Source organism: Neodiprion pinetum, chromosome 2 (genome assembly GCF_021155775.2).
Source record: "Neodiprion pinetum isolate iyNeoPine1 chromosome 2, iyNeoPine1.2, whole genome shotgun sequence".
Taxonomy (NCBI): domain Eukaryota; kingdom Metazoa; phylum Arthropoda; class Insecta; order Hymenoptera; family Diprionidae; genus Neodiprion; species Neodiprion pinetum.
The window spans coordinates 12734807-12758287 of record NC_060233.1 but is presented as its reverse complement, the minus strand read 5'-3'; the positions used below and the strand labels follow the sequence as shown (position 1 = coordinate 12758287).

The following is a 23481-nucleotide window of genomic DNA, read 5'->3' as shown; positions in this document are numbered from 1 at the left end:
TTGACATGTTAGCTTGTGTTATTCAAATTTGTTCAGAATCATTTTAAAGTGTGAATGCGAGTCTTTCTATTGATCATCCTAAGGGGGCGCCTTAGTTGAATACGAAGTTGCTGTATATATCTCCAAATATCACAATCCACGTATCTCAAATGCAAAAAAGGGCATAGCTGCCCCATTTTCATTTGACGTAGAAATAAATAAATGGCACCGATTCTACGAAATTGAGATAGTAAATTCGTAGAAGTCAATTCATAGATTATTATTATTATCATTGTTGTTATTTTTATTATTATTACCCCTAAACTGTCCTACAAAATACATAAAGTTCCGATAATCTCCCGTTCCAATATGATCTGAATTGGCAAAATTTAAAAATATATTACGAAGGAAGTTCAATTCATTCCTTTGGAGCTTACAAACTAAAAGTAAACAAAATATTAATCGCTGGAATTTTCTTTGTTGTTGTCTCAGCTGAGAGAACATGTAAAGAGTTGCACACGTGTAACACTTTCAAGTTATCTCTGCAAGGTTATCAAGCCATGTTAGCTGGAAGTACTTGAAGTGATTATCATGTCTACCGCACATTACATTTGTATACTTTTCACTGTGCATTAATGAGTACTGTAAAATATTTGAGACGTAGAAAGATTGATTCAAAATTAAACGCGCACTACTGTAAGAATATACAGATGGCCTTTCATCTGCCAATGTAAACACTTCGTCATAACGAACAGCATGATTTCCTTAACCAACTCAAATCACGATTAAAGATAAAAGTGCTTACTTATATTATATATATATTTAAATACTGTATAGACTGTATCTGTGACAGCTCGTAAATCAAAAAATGTAGGCATAGATTAGGCAAAAGCGATGCAGGAAATAATACAGCTTCACTTTTTTCTATGATCGTTACTGAAAGTATACGCTGAGTTTATTATACACAATCTTAATATCCATTTTCCTTCTCATTCTATTTAATTTAGTTTGTTTTTATATGAAAACGAGTGGGAGGAGAGTGGAAGGCTAATTTGTGATGTGAAAATGATACGCTGCTGTAATGAAAACTACATTTTCATACAGTTTTTTCCCCCTTTTAATTAACCCCATACTGCTGATATATCTTGGAAAGTATAATTAAAGATAGAAAACTAGAGATAAGTCATATGTAAATTTACAAAAAATAAGTGACTGTACAATAAGTGTGGAAAGTTTACCGAGAAATTATTATTACAGAATTACTAATCACATAATCTTATGATATTTGAAAACTTGCTACGATTGAATAAGAAGAGAGAAAAGAGCATTATTTCTCCCAGTATTCTAAATATCCGTCTTGGAATGAGAATTCTGTCCACTTCTGTTGTAATCCTAGTCCGCGTGCTAGGGGGGGTTGAGTAATCACTTTTACGTCTTCTCCGCAACTTGGGGAATCCTTATGTTTTTCGATGCGCTGAACCGATTTTTCGTGATTTCCAGGACCAAAAGTCGTCATTTTTCTAATTATGGCCCAATTTTGGTCGAAAATAAGGATTTTTCCCTATTTTCCGGAAAACGAGGGTTTTTGCATAATTCAAATAAGTTTTGTTTTATTCATTTATTATGTACAATGAATACTGTTTACGTAAATCGCAAAAAAATAAAATCGAGGGGTTAATCACTCCTGAAATCTGGTGTACACCCTGCTGTGAATCTTGTGAAGGCTCTTGAAATCTTGGAAATCATCCGACACATTTTGTAGTTTAGGAAGTTTCCTGAAATCTCTTAAAATCCACTGAAATCCTCTGAAATCATTAAAGTCTTGAAGTTTTTGAAATCTTTGGAAATCTACCGAAATCGTCTGAAATCTCTTGAAACCTTTGCAATATTGAAATTAGGTGTACATTAAATCTGAAGCAGCTGAAAATCGCTGCTGAAGATCTTTAACCAGTTTATTTTCTGTTCCTAACTTTTTATTCGGAAGACACAGTCAATTCATTCTCAAACTCATCCTCAACTTCTTTGGAATTTAAAATTAGTCCTGGAGAAAAAGCAAATTTTTCGTCTCTCTTGGTTGTTTTACTTCCCATTTTCAACTGCATAACTCCATTCTATAAGTACCTTCTTATGCCTTGTTTCATTAACGCTTTGAAAATATTTCACCAGGTTACAAATCCCAAAGCCTGAGCAGCGGCTCTATTAGCAGCACGAGTAGTCGGGTATTGGGTGTAAAGTCCAGCATCAGAGTGGGTAACGCAGCAAGTAACTCAGTGGAGAGCGGTGGTGGGGCGTTGGCACATGAGGGGGCAGGTACGAGCGGCACAACGGCTGCAGCAACTGCTAACCCGCCTTCGTCCTCCGCCGCCCACTCCTCGCAGTCTCACCCAACGCACAAACACCTGCTCCGTTCGCGGGTTAAGCTTGCTGCCGATCAAGCCAAAGAAACCATACCTGGTAACAAGGTTCAAGGCAAACATAACAAGAAGGATTCTACAACGGGCTCCTGCTCCAGCTCCAGGTAATATTTCTTTCTTCTCTTCTATCCTTTGGATAACCAATACTCAAAATTGGCTTGCTTTTCGATGCTGATATCTTTATTACCGTCCCGTTTAATTGCTTAGACATCGCTCTTCGTCTCGGGCCAGAAAACCGATGGTGGAGAGTGGTTCTGGAGGAGCAGGAGTTGTAATGTCAGGCACTGACGCTGCAGCAAATAGTTCTACCCCAACTTCAGTTACATCTACGATTCCAAGCGGCCAGTTGGGATCATCGACTGGTGAAGAGGAATCAGCTTCAACGGCAATCTCTGCCATTGGTAATATATTGTGCATAGAAATGATGTTCCTGATACTTGAAACATTTCAGAGAACTAGATACGTAAAGACGGATCTTTATTTCACATCTTGGCAGTGTGTCAAAATTCCCATCTCATTAATATCGTCGATTTGTTGAAAATCATAAAAATTTGTCAAACACGATTTAAGATGAGGTTTTGAACTTCGACTTCAAGATATCTATGAAATTGAGTTATACAGATTAGATAAACAAAGTCACTTTAATATTTCTAACTTGACTGCTTAATTTGAAAAGTTTTATAAAATGGCCAAAGATTTTTGTCTAATTAAATTCATTTACTAGCTTGAAAAACATTTCTGTCTGCACGTATACTAGTAGACTAATAGGATATGACTCAAGATCCATTGAACTGATTGAATTCGATTTTTTTTCTGTTGATAATTAGATTATTCCGGTTTATTTTCACATTGTAACAGTGCTTTCTGGTGCTAGCTACCCAAAAATATCACAACTATCTTTAAAAAAAATAAAAAAATGTCAAATTTTCTTATAAAATCTAGGAAGTCCAAATGAAGTCATTCGAATTCACCATTATTCCAAAATTAACCAATATACGGAAAATTATTTTATATCGATTGTTACTCCATTTGCCAAAGCGAGCGGAGGTCCGTCTGGAATGTCAGGTACTACTGGAGATAGTGAAAGCGACGATGGCGAAGTTGGTCGGCTTCAAGCACTCCTGGAAGCTCGAGGATTACCTCCTCATGTGTTCGGAGCTCTGGGACCCCGGATGCAGCATCTTTTGAACAGAAGTATGGGCGCCAGTTCAGGTAATTTTCACCTTTGCCATTGTTCAACGCAATTCATTCGAATACGCAAGTTTCAATATAATTTTACAACTAAACCTGTTACTCCTGAAACTTTAACCCAGGGTGGACATTAAATCTGAGCCCAAATCTGGCTGGATGTTTTATGTTTTTTCATGTTTTTAGTTAGCATGAAGTTTCATTTTGTTATGGTAAACAGGATAGTGTAGTAAAATGGGTATTGACAAAATGCAACATACAAATATCAAATGAAAACCAGCTAATTATTTGGCACAACTAACCGTTAAGTATAATTATGCCTAGTTGTTGTTGTTACATTTCTTTTACGAAGCTCTAGACTGCCGGAAAGTCTAAATACAGTCTCTGCTTTATTTCCCTTAGAAAGTCTCAAAATATTGTGTCTGTATCATATATCTAATATGTGTGAAGTTCCGATTACAGTCAGAGACTATATTTAGACTTTCTGGCAGTGTAAGGTTAATATCAAAGAATGGTACATACATTTGATCATTGGTATTTATTGTCGATGAATAGTAGTAATTGTACCGTATGAATCATAGGTTAGAAAAAAAAGAAAAACCTTTTTAATAATCTGCAGCTATATTATTTACACTAATTATGGTGAACACGAATTAAGCAACGTCTCTATGTTTATTTAACAATATGCTTATTTATCATTTCATGCACAACTCTTCTTACATCCCATGCAATTAAAAGATGAATAATTTGAAACTATATAACACCAAGGTCTAATCCAGTCAGACTGTTCCATTTCCCTGATTTACCCCAAAAGGCACTTAGATGTCTGCCCATGGGTTTCAAACATTTTTTCACGAACCTCGCAATTTTCTCTGTGAGCGCATGACATAAACTCGTCACTAATCCCAGCACGTTTTTAGTAGTCCTGCTACCCATTTCGGACTCAGTTCACATAGTTTTTTGTCAATAATATCTTTACCTGAGTTTCCTGATGATTCAAGAATCGCATTACGCGTCTTGCACGACACTGAGTTTAGGATTATTGGGGCTATGTATACATGACATCTTCTTCGCGTTGTAGTTCGAAGAGCTTATTTTTCATGTGATCTTTAAGCACAGCATTACAAAATAGCTGTCGAACGTCGTACTACGTTTTCTTGTGCAACTGATTTGTCGGGAACAGTCGATCTTTTCCATAAATAATCTTTAACATTTTCCTATTTGATGCATTTAGAAGACTAATTGCATTTCTCACAGCCCTACCCCAACCAATGACCCATATCTCATCCTTTAAACAAACAAAGCTTTGTAAACCATTTGTAGCATAGAGTTAAACAGAGGTTTTGAGTCTACTGAAAGCAAAAGTAAAGTAGCACAGTTTTTTTTACTAATTTATTGATATGCTCACCCCATCGCAGGTGTTGATCGATTATAATCCTGAGGTACTTCCCACTCCTAACTCTCATAATTTTCTTACAGTTAGTATTGGAATGTAAACTATCACACTCTTCACCATACACTACTAGTCCATCTACGTCTCGAATGCTGTCGCAATAGCATCCAAAAGTGATATAATTTGTTTTATCAAAGTTTACCGTTAGTTTTTTTTTCTTTGAACCATTTATAGATCCTTTGAAACTGTGGTTACAAATTCTTCCTGAGGAGCACCCTCATAGAGAATTGCAGTATCATCTGTGAATGAATATATTTTTCCCTTACATTTAACTTTACATAGATCATTCAGGTAAATAATAAATAAGAGGGAGCCAACGACTGTGCCTTGTGTAACCCCATACCTTGAAACATTTATCCCCCCCTCCCCCCCTTTGATGTTTTCAATTTCCACATACTGCGGTCTTTCTATTAGGTATGACTTGAGTATTTCCTGAGCTCTACCTTTGATTCCCACGTCATTTAGCTTGTCAAGTAAAATTTCGTGGCTTAGAGTATCAAATGTCATTTTTAGGTCAACAAATACACCCATACACGGTCTGCTCTTCCCTATTGCCTCATAAACAAATTTCGTAACTTCTGCTATTGCATGGACTTTCCTTGTAGGGAACCGAACAGAGTTTTTTCAAAGAAAATATTTTTAGTTAAGTAGTCCATTCTGTCCTCCAGGCAAGTCTCAAAATCTTTGGCAATGTTCGAAGTCACAGAAATTCGCCTGTAATTATTAAGACACTTACGATCACCACTTTTAAATAGTGGTTTAATTTTTACTGTTTTGAAGCACTCCCGAAACTGTTGATATCTTAACATTGTGTTATTTGATTCTGCTCCAATTGATTCCTATCATGTATTAGGGTTTTGCTTTATTCTTCTGCACCATCATTGGCACAAATAATACTGGCTGGAGATTATTTGAACAAATTTTTCTCCCTTCATGACTTTTGATTTACAGTTCACCTCATTTATCTGCAATTAATAATTTATTATTTACAGTTATCCTGATTTAGGGTTTAATTCTTCATGTTGCAATTCCAGCTGCCAAAGCGCAACAGTTATTGGCAGGCTTACAGGCAGTCGACGACGAGGGCGAGCAGCTGCAGGCTGTGATAGGAATGGGAGAAATATTAGTAATGGGAAATGAGGACACGCTGACAGGTTTTCCAGTGAAACAAGTTGTCGCAGCTTTAATCAACTTACTTGGAATGGAGCACAACTTTGTTATAATGACACACGCCTGTCGTGCTCTGACTTACATGATGGAAGCCTTGCCTCGTTCATCGACAGTCGTTGTGGATGCCGTCCCTGTTTTTTTGCAGAAGTTGGAATCCATCGAGTGCATGGATGTCGCTGAACAATGCCTTACTGCTCTGGCTATGTTATCGCGTAGACACAGCAAAACAATTTTACACGCGGTACGTGTCATTTTTTATTTTTCATTCCTGTTTGAATATGGAATAACTCAATTTCTCAATCTTTTGGCAAGGCATTAAAGTACTTTATTGTACATACTACATTTTGATAATCCATTTCAATTTGCTACAAATTCATTTTTATCCGTTTATTGACGGAAATGAAATCTAGTTTTGGGTATGAGTCAAAATTCCGAATGGTTATAACTTCGAGTGTTGAGAACTTTCACATATGCCGTGAAGCATTTACAGCATAGCACAGCCCTGCAATTGGAATTTTGATTCACACCCTAAAATATGGGCTTGGAAATGTTCCTACATTTCCTAAATATCATGTATCATATGTCCTACAAATATTGAATAATCTAATGAAGGCTCATAATTTATACTGCCTAAGTTCGACAATCGGACTTGATATTAATATACCTAAAATTCTTGAACAATTTTATAATTACAGGGAGGTGTCTCGGCGTGCCTGAAATTTGTAGACTTTTTCAATATTACTGCTCAGCGGGCGGCTCTGACAATAACCGCCAACTGTTGTCAAAACTTACATCCTGACGATTTTCATCTAGTCACCGACAGTTTACCTTTGCTAACCAGCAGACTGGCCAATCAGGATAAAAAGAGCGTCGAGTGCGTTTGTCAGGCGTTCAGTCGATTAGTCGACAGTTTTCAACACGATCCAACTATGCTTCACAAAATCATCAATGCCGAACTTTTACAAAACTTACAACAATTAGTAAGTCTGCTGTAATTGCGAATGATTATTTCCGTTCATTGCAAAGAATATCCTAAGATTGTACATTCTGTTACAAAAAGAGTCCTAAACTTTTTTTAGAAATATCTTAAAATCCGAACTCATTTTTCATTCATAAAACTAATACAATCTGCTTCTAAGTTTCCACACCAATACATCCTGTATTTTAAATTTTCAGCTGATGATTACACCGCCAGTAAACAGTATTGGCAATTTTATAACTGTACTACGAATGCTTTCTGTGATATCAAATCGCTGTCCTGACCTGGCGCAGCTGCTTCTCCAACAAAACATAGCTTTCACACTCAGTTATCTCCTTACCGGGTCCCTGGAGGTTAAGACTGAAGATGTGGAACTGGTGCCACGATCTCCACAAGAGTGGTACGAGATAACTTGTCTAATAGAAGAACTGATGCCGCCGCTACCTACCGACGGTATATTTAGTGTAAATAGTCTACTTGAGAGGACCAATAATCAACAAGAAACTGTGCACTGGGAATGGAGAGACGAGAGACATTGTTGTCATCCTTTCAGCACCATAGATTCAAGAATCATCGAGGTATGTGTGTCTGTGCCACCTAAATCGAAAATTGAAGAAAGAGAAAAACCTTTTCAAAACTCTCCACCAACGTTATTTACATCAATGATTGTGAAACACCCCTAATATGTAATAAGAATAATTTTGGACAAATTCTAATAACAAACTAAGATATAAATAACTTGAAAAAAGGTTTTATAATTAGATCATACAAAATGATTAAACTTTGATATTTTTCATTTGATTCTCATTTTTTCGGCGTATTTTCTTCACTGTACAGATTGCCACGAATTATCTGAAAAACATTGTAGTAGTGTTATAACGGGTTACTGTAATTTTTGGCAAAGATTTGTTGCACCATACTTACATAAATCTATCTTAGTCTGCTTCAGAAATAACGATTTGTAGATTTTTTTTTTATTGTCGCTCTCTGAAGACCTCTATCGTGAACAAATTGAGTCGGAAAACATTAAAATCTCATTAAAACAAAAGAATCAAGAGATCAATCATTTTGAATATTCCAATTATGTAACTCTTACATTGTAGATAACTTAGTTTGTAATATCCAAATTGCTTCAAAGTCACTTCTATTATTACATAATCAGAATGTAGTTTCATTCATCATCGTTGCCATAAATAACACTGCTGGTAAATTTTTTAAACCTTTTTTCCCCCTGAACTTTTGATTCGTTAGGTACGACTCCATTCATACTCTGTTTTCCCCATTTTGACGAATGTTAGCAAATTTTCATTTTGTAATCATTCAGATGGCCTTCCAAAATGGCGAGGATGAAATATGCTTATCAACATTGGGCCGCACTTACACAATAGACTTGACTGTCATGAAGCAGATTAATGAGGACATTGGAATGGCAAGGAGTATATTTCGTAGGGTTAACACTAACCCTGCGGAAGGGAAGACTCCCAACTGTTTGTCAAGGTAAGCAAAGATGCTTAATTGATTTACTTACATTTCTCCAAAACCTGGCTTTGGCATTATATTTAACTCACAAACTCTTATTTTCCAGTATGGACGTAGTGCCTCCTGTTATCGAAACCAATGAATGGTTAGTTTCATTCATTCGGACGTTATTCTCCGTTTTGTATGAAGTATACAGCAGTTCTGCCGGGCCTGCTGTCAAATGCAAATGTCTTCGAGCGCTTCTACGCATGGTTTATTATGCTTCTACTGATCTACTCAGGGTGAGAATTACTTGTAGTCACCTCAAACATTTGTAACTTTTTACTTCTCTGTAGTCAGAGAAGAAGAGAAGTTATTAAAATCACCCCGATAATGAGAAATTTAGTTTTCGGTAAATCTCCACGTTTTTCAGATCAGAACCAAAAAAGTCTAACCATTTTGAAATTGACAACTGAGTGTGTGCGTGATTAATTTTTTGTCCCCTGATATATCGAAAAAAAATTAATGCATTCTAATGATTTCTGTCTCAATCGTTGCGGGATTTAAAAAAGAAAAAATCGATTGAGGTATTCTTGGTTAATGTGCAAAAATGATAATTTGTTTATTCGTCGAAAGTTCGAAAATCTGCATACTCATATAGATGAAATTTGATCTACTGGCTTGGCTTCGTTTAGCATAGACCTGATCAAGATCTAAGGACATAATTTGTATATTTGAACATTTGTAATTTTGCAAATAACTGAACTAGTGGAAGGCCTCTTCTTTCCAAGTCATTGGATTTTCCTGCATATTTTTTTTCATTATTCCGTGATACTTCGACAAAAAGTGATTTGAAATTTTAACAACTGATCAGAAATGAACTGACAAGTGTCAATAAATTGTAAATTCGAGAGTATGCTGCGTGAATGCAATAAATTATCATGTCCTTGTCTCTTTACTTTAAAGGATGTGCTGAAAAATCAGGTGGTCTCGTCGCATATAGCAGGAATGTTGGCTTCCCAGGATCTCAGAATTGTAATTGGAGCTCTGCAGATGGCAAGCATATTGATGAAAAGGCTGCCACAAGTATTCGGTGTACATTTTCATCGCGAGGGGGTATTGCATCAGGTTAGGCAACTGGCAGACCCTGAAATACCGCTTGGCGTGTCACCACCTAAATGTCCTTCGGGTCAGTGCGCAAGTAGATTAAAACAGCAAACTCTGATTCTTAATATTGCTACTTTTAAACTTTCTTCAATATATCTATGCTGGACAGATCCTCAATCAAAAAATACGCTAACGTTTTCACCTATTTAATTATTATCTCCTTCTTTCTCTTACGATTTCACAGGAATTTCCTTGCCAAGTCCTCAACCCGGTCCATCGAACACTCCGCTTTCTTCCACAACGACATTGTCGTCAAGCAGCGCAACGTCTCCCATCGCGTCACCGACAACCAATGGAAATATATTGATAGGTGCTATAGCTACTAGCCAATTAAAACCAAATCTCACTGCCACTATGGAGACTCGCAGTAGAACTGATTTAAACACCAGCGCCACTGATGACAGCAGCACTCCACAGAATGCTCATTTGTAAGTTATCATCACTTCCATTTGTCCTTTTGATCAAATTACAATTGCTAAAGCATGATGATAAGTTGTTCTGCAAATGGTCAGTAGGTTTTACACAAACAATTAATTAACAGTTTGGATAGATTAAGAACTACGTAAATTCAGTAAGAATACTTTTTTCTTCGTAACTTTTGGTACATACTACTTGGTCGCTCCATCGTCAAATTAAATTCTTGTTGTTTATGCCAACTCTGCAGATCTTTCTGAATATTCAGACATTCCTCTTGTCGTGGAAAATGACTTCATGCTGGTTTTTTTCAGAAGAATCGGAGATGTTCTAAAAAGAAAACGACAGAACAAAAAGGGCCGATTCTCAAGACTGTCAAACGCGATGCCTCAACAAGCCCAACAGCAAGAGTCATTGTTCACCGGTTTCACACCGAAGAATAGCCGCTTCTTGGGTAATTTGAACCCGGCTCGATGGGGTCGGAAATCTTCTTCGTCAAGCGCCACAAGCGACAAACGTGACTCCAGCTCTTCAACGAGTTTAGCCAAACCACCGAGCAATCCTAGTTTAACTGGGGGGAATCGTGAAAAAGCTAAGGCTTGGGTCAGAGAACAGGCTGCTCAGTTCTTGGCCAGGTATCAAGATGATGCTCCTTGTACACATCCGGCGCTCACTGTACTTTCCAGGCTAACAGCAGCAATACAGCGACTGCAGTCAAACGTAAGTTTTTGACAAGGGAACTTTTTGTCTAGAGCAAATAATTCTAAAATATTGATGCCATTCAGGAGGCCTGGGAAATTTATTGAAATTGTATATTCTGTACCTAAAATTTCCTGTGATAATGAAGAATTAAAAATAATCCTGTATTCGTGACTCGAATTAATTTAAGGGGATATATATGAGTAGCCAGGTAAAGAAGTAGATGACTTTTGAAGTTTTTTTCATTCAAATGTGCGCAAAATGAACGTCATTTGTGTTTTTTATTTATTTATTTCTTTTTCTCCCATTGTCAATACGAAGCATTGTTATTGACAGTAAGATTAATAACGTCAACAATTTCGCTTGATGAGATGTTTTGCAGTGTCCACTATATTTCAAAATGACTTAATCGATTTGTTTAAAAGTTTGCAATATTATTTTTGAACACTTTATCTTCTATCGCGACTCGGTTGATTTATTTATTTATTTTTTTGGATATCGTGTGAAGTTGAAATTTCAGACTTCATCTAAAATTTACGCCTTTCTTCAATTAACAAAAAAGTAATATGATGCTCAAAGAAGAATTACGTATCGTGGCAGAGGATAAAATGTCTAAAAATACTATCTCTAAATTTAAAGTAAATAACTTGAGCTGTTCTTCAAACATCATGAGCAATGCGAAGCATGTGGCCAAGTAGAATGTTTGACGTTGTTGCAGTAACAATGCTTCTTAATAATTGATTCTGATAAGAAGAATATGTCACTGAAATTCGATCGACATACATTCGAACAAAACAATCCATAATTGATGAGAATAATTTGTTGTCAAGTTAAATTAAAAAAAATTTATCACTTGTTCAACCGTGTATTTGCAGATACCCCTATAATGTGCCACCAGACGCAATTTACGACGCAGTTTTTTAGAGTTCACACGCACAGGGAAAACCGGGATAACTCAGGGAATTTCGAAAATAAGACTCGAATTTTAAATTTCGAAGAAATAAAACTCGTTCTTAAACAAAATATGAAATTCTTCATTCATAGTGAAAATCGCAGGCTGTTGTTTGTAAACTGATAGTCAGTCGTTAAGATAGCTACTAGATAATACTGAAGGTATTAATATTAATGTGTAAAGAAATTGTCATCAATCAGAAGCATATTTTTTTTTAAGTTTTCCTGCAAAAATCGTATTTTGAGGCTGGAATACCTGGAAAAGTCAGGGAATTTCAGATTCAGTTTTTTATTAAACTGTAAAGTATCTTAGGTTTGAAAAATTCTATATCACATATTTACATTCTGCTTGATTTTTCGTTGTAATTACATCTGAATAACCAAAGTTAGTTTGCGGTTTGGTATTTTGCCTATGGAAAATTGATGACAAACTTGAAAAATCTGTGAACACATACGGATATTAATGTGGGCTGAAGTCCTCCATTGCCAACGTAATTGACTAGGGAGTAAAATTAGCTGTCGCTGAATCAATTTCCATATGTTGTATACTGATAAGGAGAAGAAGTCGTACATTAAATTTTAGATGAAATTTCATGATAGTTTAAAGAAGATCATTGTGTAATATTCAATTTTCTTTTTATAAATGATGAGTTTTTCAACTTCGTACACGCAGGAAATGGATGAAATGCTGTCAGCATTAACCGAGCTCCGAGACATTGTGTTAGAAAGTGATATATCGCCATTCGAGATGAACTACAGCGGATTAATAAAAGCTCTTCTCAACTACCTCACTACCACAGACGCGCCAGGGCATCGATACGATCGCTTACGGATGTTCTGGAAGCTCTTCGCCGATTCCACCGTAAGTTTCGTGTCCATTAATGAATAACATGCCATGTATAAACGAAAATATTCTAATTATTATATTGTTGGTCATTTCATTTCTCGTTTGCTAACTATTTCTTTCAAGTGCTTTTTTGTTACTTGCTCTACTATCCAGATTGAACAAGACAATGGAGTGTTGGTCGACCTAAATGCCAGGGCTTTTGGTGCACTCGTTGCCAAATTGAATAGCTGCGTTGCTCAATTGGAACAATTCCCAGTAAAAGTACATGATTTACCGGCCGGATCTGGAGCCGGACGAGGCGGGACGAGCGCTTTGAAATTCTTCAACACTCACCAACTCAAGGTATTTGAAACGGGAAATAATTTTTCTTGCCGTATTTTAAGATTGCACAAAGTTTTTGTTGCAGAAATTATTTTCATCAGCTTGACAAAGAATTAAAATGACTGAATCTTGTTTCAGTGCAATCTTCAACGACATCCAGACTGCAATAATCTGAAGCAATGGAAGGGAGGTACCGTCAAAATAGATCCCCTTGCGCTTGTTCAGGCCATTGAACGTTATCTGATGGTGCGAGGATATGGCAGAATTAGGGATGCTGAATCAATGGTCAGTGATGACGACAATAGTGAAGATGACATCGATGATACTTTGGTAGGATTCCTCACCTGATTTTTTCATTGACAATGTAGTTTGGGAAAATTCTTTTAATGTTTTGTACCTTTATTTTTTCTCGTTACTTCCCAAATGTCTGTTCTTCCTTGATGTATTTGTTGTCTTAAAAGGTCATTATTTTTGATACCATGAAATAGGCTGCAGTTGTGATAAGCCAGGGCTCGGCTAAACATAAACTTCAATTTCTGATCGGCGATCAAGTCCTGCCGTTCAATATGACAGTTTATCAAGCGGTGAGACAGTTTGGCTGCGTGGGAGTTGATCATTCGGAGGCTGAAACTGACGGAGAAGCACCTCTGGGTCACGATGCTGTTTGGGTACAAACACACACAATTTACTACAGGTGCGTATTCAAATTTTTTTGCTGTTCACTGATACATTTTATCGGAAACTTAACCCGTTTGAATGGAAAAAAGAATTGAAAACCGTAAATTTCGATCGAAACAGTTTAGTCAATAATACGGTGTGCATTCTCAACGGTTTTGTCTTCCGAAATTCAGGCCTGTACCTGAGGATGAAACAATGGTATCCTCAAAACCTGGGTCAAGTTCTCAGAGCAGTAGCAGCCGGAAAGGAAAAGGAAAGAGTACGAAAATAAGCTCTAAGAGAAAGGAAGACAGCCTTTGGTTAGAGGGAACGATTCCACCGCCACGATGTCCACTGGCACCTTATCTCACCCCGACACTCCCTCTCTCCGTAACAATAGCAGACGCTTCTCTGGACGGTCTTTGTTTACTCCGTTTGTTACATTCGTTGAATCGTCACTGGGGTGTTTTATTTCCTCATCTTAAAAGCATCAGACTTCTATCCGCCCAAGATTTTGTTAATAATAAAATTGCTGCCAAAGCGAATAGACAACTCCAAGATCCGCTTGTCATTATGACTGGAAATCTTCCTTCTTGGCTGCAACAGATTGCTGCAGTTTGGTAAGTTATGCTCATTACATACGTTAAATTACCAGGTTGAAGTTTGTAACATTAACGTAATTTTGTACTATTAATACACCTTATTATATGTAATATAGTAACGATACTTTTTTACAATTACGTCGTCATATCAACTTATGAACTTGAACCTCATATTTCAAATAGAAAGCTGAGTATTTATCTGAGATCAATTTTTATTCCAATGATATTTGAGAACTAATATATAAATAGATTTTTACAATATTGGTCTTAATTGATACGGTTCTTCTAAGTTTAGTACTGATCTAATTTTTACCAAAGTCGGCTCAAATATTCCTGAGTTATTTGCATGAACGAAAATTTTTCGATTCGTTAATAACTCTATTAACGGATTAATCAATTTAAATGAAATTTAACTTCATTTAACTTGGAACAGATGAGGTTTTGAGTAAGATCGGTCAAACCATCCTTGAATTATTAGTAAAAATGAAAATCTGCTCATCAAATATTTTTACCCTCGCGATTAAAGGGAATAGTATTAAGTTTCAGGTCACTTTCTTTTAAGCCAGTTGATTTTTCTGCTGGCTTTTATGTTTTTTTGGAAATATGATGATATCGAAATTGCTTTTCAGCCCATTCTTATTTCCATTTGAAACACGACAATTGCTCCTCTACGCCACATCATTTGACCGAGATCGTGCACTGCAGCGACTTCTTGATTCCGCTCCTGAGCTCTCAGGCTCGGACAGTCAGGAGCGAGTAACGCCACGTTTAGAGAGGAGGAAGCGAACCATATCAAGGACAGACATCCTAAAGCAAGCTGAACAAGTCATTCAGGACTTGGCCTCGAGCAAAGCGCTGCTTGAAGTACAGTATGTTAATGAGGTAATAATGCCATCATTAATCCATTTTCTTTTTGCAATATGCATATCATCTCTGTGTTTCAAATCCCTAAAGTTTATTTCACTGTTCGTATTACATCTGATTTTCCGTATTTAAGAGATTTTAGATACTCACTGTATTGAAGAAATTCAGAGATTCACATTCGTTTCTGTTATTTTTCAGTGATACATATCCATATATAAATTTTGTATCTTTTCAAGATGGCTTTTGATTATTTTTAATAATGTTTGAACGGTTTTGAGAAATTCTATCAAGTTTTATGAAAGAACTTTTATTCCTTCGGAATTCCAGTTTCTACTGACAATTTTAAATTTTCAAGTACTCCTGACCTAATTGAGTTCGAGGTTAAAACGGAATAAATTTCTAAAAACAACTCACGTTTCCCGAACTTCTTTTTCATTTAGTAAGTTTTAACGGTACGATATGATGAAAAATTGGAGCACAGTTCCAAGAGAAATTGAACATATTTAGGAAGTAGTTCGATAGTAATTTCTGTGAAATGTCGCTGAAGTAATTTGAACATATCTGTAATATACCGTATTGTTCTATGTATAAGTCGACTCACATATAAGACAATCCCCAATTCTAAGACAGCATTTCAGGTGGTTTTCTTAGTTAACCGCACATAAGACGGCATATTAGGTGAGGATGATTTTGGCTGGTGCTGCCAACGACAAAAAGCCTCGGCTTATATTCGAAACAATATGGCCATATCTGCAGAAAAATTAAAATTATGAAAATCTTATAGTATTTTCAAGAAATATCAACGTTTTTCGAGAAATTTCGTAAAATTTATTCCCTGTATTGAAAATTAAACATTTCTACAAACTTTCTAGAAATTAAATAGAATTTCAATTAGAAAAATTAGGAAACAGTTGGGAATTCAGATTCTCAGTACATTCGTAGAAAGTATTGAAAGTTTTTAAAAATAATTTTGGCTGGGGTATACACTTGATTTTTCATTTAAATAGCCTATGACCGTTGCTTCCTGTTACTATTTTAACAAATTCAATAACTGAACAGGGTATTTAAAACTATTTATTCATAATCATCAATTTTTAATTTTGGAACTAATCTCCTTATAGGTCGGTACAGGCTTGGGTCCCACACTTGAATTTTATGCTCTGGTTTCAAGAGAGCTGCAACGTGCAGACCTTGAATTATGGCATGGAAGTTCAACACCAACTCTGGGAGGATATGTAAATAGCCCTCACGGCCTTTTTCCGACTCCCATTCCATGGAATACAAAGGTTTCACACCTGGCTAAGCAGAAAACTAAGTTCAAGTTTCTTGGAAAGTTCATGGCCAAGGCAATTTACGATTCTAGAATGGTAAGTGACACATTTTCTACGTAGTTATCAGTCTCAGACGAATTTTTCCTTCCTTCAGACGAATTACAAAAAAAAATCCTAAAATCGCAACATGGACGAATTGAAGAAGTCCGAGGCTTGTAAATTATAGAATTGAACCAATTATATACCTCGGATAACTTCTATAATTATTACGGTAGAAAGTAGTGAAAATTTTCTTTTTTTCAGCTGGATTTGCCATTCAGTTTAACTTTCTATCGTTGGTTATTGGGAGAGGAGCACACCCTAACTTTAAACGACTTGTGCTACGTTTGCCCTGATGTGTATCGCACTCTCTGCAAACTCCAAGATATCGTTAGGCGAAAAGAGGCGATTGAAAGGGATCAAACCTTGAGACCTGCCGAACGGAATCAACTGATCGAATCTCTATCTTTGGATGGATGTCCCATCGTTGATTTGGGTCTAGTCTTCGAACTTCCGGGATACGATAATGTCGAATTGAGAAAAGGTGGTAGCGAGCTTCCCGTTGATGTACAAAACCTAGATCAATATATCAAGGTGTGTATTAGTGTGTTTCGTTTTCAATAAATATGTTTTTTTACTTCATCCTTACAAACTGGCACATTGCTAAAAAAAAAATTCAAACCTTAAGTTTCCTCTGGAATAAAACATTTTCCTATTTGAAATTACATAGGAAAGACGACATTTTTTTTCTTGTTCTGATTGGTTGAGAATTTAAATCTCTGCAAAATGCGACTGTGCAGTAACAATCTGAGAAGAAAATGAACATTTTCTCCGTGTTACTTCAATAAGAAAACTTCGAGTTCTGCCAACAACTTTTGAAAATTGGAATCAAGAGGTTATTCTTCAGTAAAGATTTTATTTTGCTTATGTATTATGTACAAGATTTTGAATGGGGAATTGAGAATTCACAAGAATTGGCTTTGATACAAAACACTCTGGTTTTTATTAAATTTGCCAGTTTCGTGCTGAATTTCGATTCTAGATTTTTTTAAAATTGTGTAAATCTTACAGAAGGTGTAATAGTGTTAGGAAAAATTGACCTGATACAATTTGATTTCACAGTTAGTGGTTCACTGGTTCCTGTACGAAGGAGTATTCAGACAAATGGAGGCATTCAGGGAGGGATTTGAATCGGTGTTCCCGCCTTCGCAGCTTCGTTTGTTCTTTCCTGAGGAGCTTGAAGCTGTTTTTTGTGGCCACGCTCAGACCGGCGGCAACTGGGATATAAAAACTTTGCTGGAATGCTGCCGAACGGATCACGGCTACACTCCGGACTCTCGCGCGATTCGATTCTTGTTCGAAGTCATGTCGGAATACAAGAGCGAAGAACAACGGCAATTCGTTCAGTTCGTCACTGGCTCTCCTAGATTACCGGTCGGAGGTAAGTTCTTTCATTTATCCTACATTAGATCTTCTTCATTTTTACTCTTTTGTTTGTATGACGCACATTGAAAAATCGAATGTAAGGCAAACCTCGGTACGGTGAATGGAACTTAAAGATTTTTATCAATGTGAATAAAACTTATTCTTTCCAACACCAGCTCACAAATTTCCATTTTCGAACACTGCGGTAAAACAAAGCTATTGCACAATTAAAAGCTATATTTTACACACTAGGTCTTCCTTCGGCGTAGGCGCACTTTCGAATAATTGAATTTTACGCAGTGTGTTATTCAACGTATACCTCTGACTCTGATTTTAGACGCTGTCAGTCGCACTTTCGTAGCTTCTCAAATTAAACTTTCCTTCATAGGTGTTGCAAACTATAGCGTGGTATCATATGTGCGGGTAGGCGATATCTGACTTGTGTAATTACAGCGCTCGATTTGGCTCATGCTGCAAACTGCACAATCTTCGCAAATTGCCCACTATCCGCACTTGCAACACAATATACTACTGAAATCTTCGTGATATTGACTATTGTGAGAAATTGCTAGATGAGTCACGAGTTCCACCGAAATTCGAAACAAGAGTCGTTAGTTCATTGCATTCCACAAACACAGTTGAATGTGTTTCCACACATAGTTTAAAAACCTATTTTCTTTTTATTCCAGGCTTCAAAAGTCTAACGCCGCCATTAACGATAGTACGCAAAACATTTGACCCGTCAATGAAAACCGACGATTTCCTACCCTCTGTAATGACGTGCGTAAATTATTTAAAACTGCCCGATTACACAACGCTGGAAATAATGAGGGAGAAACTAAGGATGGCTGCGCAAGAGGGTCAACACTCGTTCCATCTGTCATAGAAATGGAATATTCGCTTGTTGATTTTTTCTGTTATATTTACCCCCTTTTCTTTGCCCCAATTTTGCCGATTTACTGAATTCAAACAAATTTTCCACTATGAAAACGCAAAAAAATAAAAAATAAATAATAAAATAAAATAAAATAATGTTCGTAGTCAAGGGTTTAATGAGAAACAATGAGAAAGATAAGTTTTATTACACTTTATATAATACACACACGCGTATACCTAGCAATTATTATTATTATTATTATTATTGTGATTTTTTGTCCATTGCTGAAGAGACATTCGCGAGTTTCATGTTATTTTTTTCTGTATCTTTCCCCCCTCTTCTATTTTTCTCTCATCTTCTGAATGATTAGGTCAATTTTTAATAAATATTCCAGTTTCATGTTTATCGTTGGTTCTGGTTTTTTCTGTTTTTTTAATTTTATGTACATTCTTGCAGTTTTTTTTTTTCGAACATTTGTGTCCTGTTTCAAATTTAACAATATTACCATAATTTTAATGGATTCAATAACGAGTGAGCAAACTGCAAGGCTCTCTCTTCCGAAAAGAAAAACAAAAAAAAAAGTTGAGCACCTCACAGTGTTATGGCCAATCTCGCCTGTCTTGTCTCTGGCACATTACAATGATGATATAATGAAAATGAAGATGAAAACAACAAAGAAGAGAAAGAAAAAAGTTGTAAATATAACTATTATTCTCCACATACTATGGTTTGTTACGTGCAAATCAATACAAATAATTTATAGAATTATTATTATCATCATTATTATTATTATTACTACAACAATAATATTCTACTGCTAATATCGGATAATATACCGATTAATTTTCTGCGCGTTATGAGGACCGAGTCCAGAGTAGGTTGTGAAATTAGTAATTTATTTAAGAAATTTGAGCCGATTTTTATCCTGTCTGCATCTAGAGTATGTTCAACTAGTTACTATAGTAAAGTAGAAATATAACAGAAATATTGACAATGATTTATACAATATACATGTACACAAAGCGTCAACAAAACTACGAGACGAACAATGCGAGACTCGATCTGATTGACGCGCAGATTTGATTAAAAAAAACAGTTCAAGAAGAAGAAAAACAGAAAAAGAAAAGTACCATAAATAGAAACGATTAAAAAAAATATATAGCTACCATACAAACAAAATAATTATAATAATGAACTAACGAATGTCAGGTGAAGGAGGATTTAAATTAGGATCATGTAAAGTTTTATATTTGCGGTATGTCGAATGCCGTCATCGGTTGTATCTGCCTCTGTCGTTTCGCCTCTAATGACACATATTGTACACCTCTCTTCAAGTTCCTTCCTCCCCCAAAAAATACTATGAGAACAAGTAATGATAGTAACATCAGAAGGTAATTATTCTTTTGTTTCAGTATTTTTTTTCCAATTTTGTCTCGTATACCTAATTTTTTTTTTTTTGTCCATATCTGTAACAGTAATCACACACGTTTTATTATTGGTATCACGTCAGGCGCAATTATACTTATATATATATATATACACACATATATATATTTTGTATACATATATATAGAGTAATGGAGTAATATCTAATAATTAAAATTTTAAATCTGTGCAAGCGTGTGTGTGTGTGTGTATTCTTTTCTTATCGATCTCTTGTGTTTGATTATGTTGCTGATTATCTCGAGGCAAAGAATGCCGACCAAATTAGGAGTTATGCAACCCAATAAACATGAACATACATGTATGGTTATAGACATATGTATGTACGTACTATATTCACATCTGTGTTATATTTTATATGCATACGTATGTATATAAATATTCGATATTTATACGTTATTATATTTAATTTTAATTCATATATATTGTTAATTAATATTATTCGATGATTATTATTATTATTTTTCTTCGATTTTTTTAATTACCGTAAGTTAAGATAGTCTGATTATATTACTTAGTTGCGTAAGGAGTATATCGCCAACATCATCAGACCGTATTCCGCTGCGTCGATGTATTACTGTGATTCACGTTAATAAAAAGGATATCGTGCACTTATTATGGATTGGATATGAAGGAAAAAAGGACGTGAAGAAAAGAGAATGATTTCCAGAATCATATATTATATGTACATTTCAATCTTAATTTACTACAATTACAGAAGTCACGCTTGAATAGAAAAAATTTCGGCTCAATGTCAACTCAACATTTTTTGTTTCATTATTATTTCAGCAGCTATAAAATTTTTTATTCAAACCCGTAGAATATTTCTGAAATTAAAGAAAACAAAGCTTCGGGAAATTGTCTGATTTGATATTTCTCAGGGTGATTTCTAAAATTCCAGTGAAATTTGTCTTACACGTTTATTTAAACTTCAGTTTTTCAGGAAATTTTTGACTAACAGAGGGATTAACGAATGAACGTTTGGCGACAGTAATTATTGCACAAATAAATGTTTATTGCAGTTTGGTCAATAGGAAAAAAACACAGCAGCAGCAGTTGATCAACAGTCACTGAACTAAAACTTGAAACATTATTACCATAACTTACAGTAAAATGTGGGATAATGTACCGGCTTATCGTATATCTTCATTTGCCGAAGTATTCAATAGAGCATTGCTAGCCAGCCGAGGATGAAGCAAGTGCCTCCGAATGGTGTCACTTTGCTAAATCGTTTGTCGGAGGTAAATGCAAAGTAGTAGCATGGACCGCAGAACATCAGAATACCAGAAACCATGAAGACACCAGCCTGAAACATGCAACCTTATCAAGACCTGTATACTTCATGCGTCTAAATTCTGTACAGAAGCTAGCAAAGGTTCTTACCACATTTGACGCCCTGCAAAGCGGCAGGCCAAGCAAGGCCAAAGTGTGAATAAAGTGGTATCTATTGGCCGTTTCAAAAATCCTCATACTATCTCTAGCAGTCTCTTTCGGATATTGTCCTGAATTAATTCATACTGTTAATAGTATTATTTCTACAAAGTGTCGTGTACATTTTGATTAGAAGTGGAGGTGAGACAAGTGTTAAAAACAATTCAAGGTACCTAAAAACAATGAACCCATTGCATGGAAATGATTCTGTGCAAATTTGAAGCGTACGAGTTACCATAATTTTTATATATAATTGCATCTTTTTTATGCAGATTTTTTTGGATTTTTATTTTTATAATTAAAAGGATCAAAATGATTATACTCTGCTATTTGTCAGCCAATTTTACTGTTTTTGGGCGCATTTTGCTCACTGTCCAAATCTCCACAAATATTTAGAACAAAAATCAAGAAAACTTACCGTATAAAATGTTTATAATGCGCAAATGTAATATTCACAAACATCTTTTGGATGAAACTCGCACAAATCCATTTGTATACAGTCTAGAGATAAGTAAGTGTAAAATTTTTTTTACTCTATCTCTTGCAATCCCTATGCTTAGCAAAATAACCCAATAAACATTAGAAGCGGACAAAACAACACCAGAGTTTAATTATTTCAAATGTTCTAATTATAATACCTTTTCTCAAATTGTTAATATCTTAACTTGTGTTATTCGAATCTGCTCAGAATTATTCCTAATCGCAGTATGAATATCATTTCATTCATTCATTTATATTTATATTTATATTGTTCATTTGTGTTCAGTCATTAGCACAAATATCGTTGCTGAGATTTTTCCCCAGTTTTTTTTTTTGATTTCTATCTTTTGATTCAGATGGCAAGGACCATTCAGATTGAAAGAAAGATCAAGTCAACATGTTTCAACTTACGGTGAGATCCGTATGCACCAAGGACTACTGCTAATGCTCCACTGAATGCTGCAAGTCTCACGTACGGTCCGGTAGCAGCTGCAAGCTTCCATAACGGCACAGGAGATGGTACAACCATTTTAATATCTGTCTGTGGAGTTAATCCTACGTAACTCACTAACTGAAATTGCAAAAAAAACAAAATAGCAATCAAATTGATTTTCACTGTGATCAATTTTGTTTTAGTACTAAAGGATGAAAATTTATGGAAGACAAAGAACTACCAGCACTATGGATTACTATGATGAACATTCTGGAATTGAAAATGTGCGAAAAAGTTGCACAAAAAAAAAAAAATTCTGAAAACTGAACGATCTGTGAATTTATTTATTCACTTAATTAAGTATACTAGATATATACAGATAATTATTAATTGATGAAATGTAAATATACAGGGCATGACTTTTACTTATGTCTGTTCTAAGTGGAAAAATACGAAGAAATAATATGAAAATAAATAATGCGTTGTCATCCAGTGCGCTGGTATATCGATTAACACTTACGCCGGTGATTGTGCTCTTGGCGATGTCAAATGCGTTAGAACTGAGGGGATTAGTATACAACGCGTAATTCAACGCTTCTTGAATTCCCATTTTTCGATTCAACCTATCCTAACCTAACCTAAGACGTCGTACCGATTAGTTTAAATGCGGTGCTCAAATTCATTTCAATTCGTTTGAGATCATTGCTCACTCACGCGCACGTTTGATACTTTTTCTGCAAAGTCCACTCCGCCAATGTAGGCTGGATTTTCACGGGCAGCAAAAAATGTCGCAGTATTTTACTGCTGAGTTTTTGACCAATAGAAAATGCCAAAAAAAGTTAAAGCAGGAAAGCACTACCTTAAGGGGCGTGTTCGGAAATTGACTGAAAGTACTGTCAGTACAACAGTATAGTCAATG

The 23481-nt window shown here is 35.7% G+C and overlaps 2 protein-coding genes across 9 annotated transcripts in view; one reads left to right on the top strand and one right to left on the bottom strand.

Annotated features, from left to right (window-relative positions):
* ctrip (E3 ubiquitin-protein ligase ctrip) overlaps positions 1 to 21666 on the top strand; it is a 27772-nt gene extending 6106 nt beyond the window's left edge. For 7 of the 8 annotated variants that reach the window (XM_046614272.2, XM_046614270.2, XM_046614274.2 and 4 more), the window contains 21 exons: positions 2146 to 2497; positions 2601 to 2794; positions 3432 to 3605; positions 6069 to 6445; positions 6900 to 7184; positions 7381 to 7761; positions 8508 to 8680; positions 8769 to 8943; positions 9608 to 9830; positions 9993 to 10236; positions 10537 to 10942; positions 12546 to 12734; positions 12873 to 13061; positions 13179 to 13370; positions 13529 to 13734; positions 13892 to 14317; positions 14929 to 15181; positions 16285 to 16530; positions 16738 to 17067; positions 17596 to 17914; positions 18588 to 21666. In XM_046614272.2, the coding sequence (XP_046470228.1) occupies positions 2146 to 2497; positions 2601 to 2794; positions 3432 to 3605; positions 6069 to 6445; positions 6900 to 7184; positions 7381 to 7761; positions 8508 to 8680; positions 8769 to 8943; positions 9608 to 9830; positions 9993 to 10236; positions 10537 to 10942; positions 12546 to 12734; positions 12873 to 13061; positions 13179 to 13370; positions 13529 to 13734; positions 13892 to 14317; positions 14929 to 15181; positions 16285 to 16530; positions 16738 to 17067; positions 17596 to 17914; positions 18588 to 18784 (5531 nt within the window). In that variant the 3' untranslated portion in view covers positions 18785 to 21666. The remainder of the gene's footprint in view (positions 1 to 2145; positions 2498 to 2600; positions 2795 to 3431; positions 3606 to 6068; positions 6446 to 6899; positions 7185 to 7380; positions 7762 to 8507; positions 8681 to 8768; positions 8944 to 9607; positions 9831 to 9992; positions 10237 to 10536; positions 10943 to 12545; positions 12735 to 12872; positions 13062 to 13178; positions 13371 to 13528; positions 13735 to 13891; positions 14318 to 14928; positions 15182 to 16284; positions 16531 to 16737; positions 17068 to 17595; positions 17915 to 18587) is intronic. The other variant, XM_046614275.2, reaches the window with a different exon arrangement.
* LOC124213218 (transmembrane protein 256) lies at positions 21213 to 23481 on the bottom strand. Its single transcript, XM_046614278.2, has 5 exons — positions 23277 to 23481; positions 23083 to 23200; positions 22541 to 22700; positions 21602 to 21720; positions 21213 to 21524 (listed from the first exon to the last, which is right to left on the bottom strand). The coding sequence occupies exons 2-5, from the start codon at positions 23170 to 23172 to the stop codon at positions 21381 to 21383; spliced, it is 513 nt and encodes a 170-aa protein (XP_046470234.1). The 5' UTR covers positions 23173 to 23200; positions 23277 to 23481; the 3' UTR covers positions 21213 to 21380.

Excerpts from the sequence above, each read along its gene's own strand:
- LOC124213218 (XM_046614278.2), bottom strand. The coding sequence starts at position 23,172 with ATGGGAATTCAAGAAGCGTTGAATTACGCGTTGTATACTAATCCCCTC. Across the intron at positions 21,721-22,540 it reads TGGTGCATACGGATCTCACC|GACAATATCCGAAAGAGACT; the intron begins GTAAGTTGAAAC and ends GAATTAATTCAG. Across the intron at positions 21,525-21,601 it reads TTTGCAGGGCGTCAAATGTG|GCTGGTGTCTTCATGGTTTC; the intron begins GTAAGAACCTTT and ends TGCATGTTTCAG.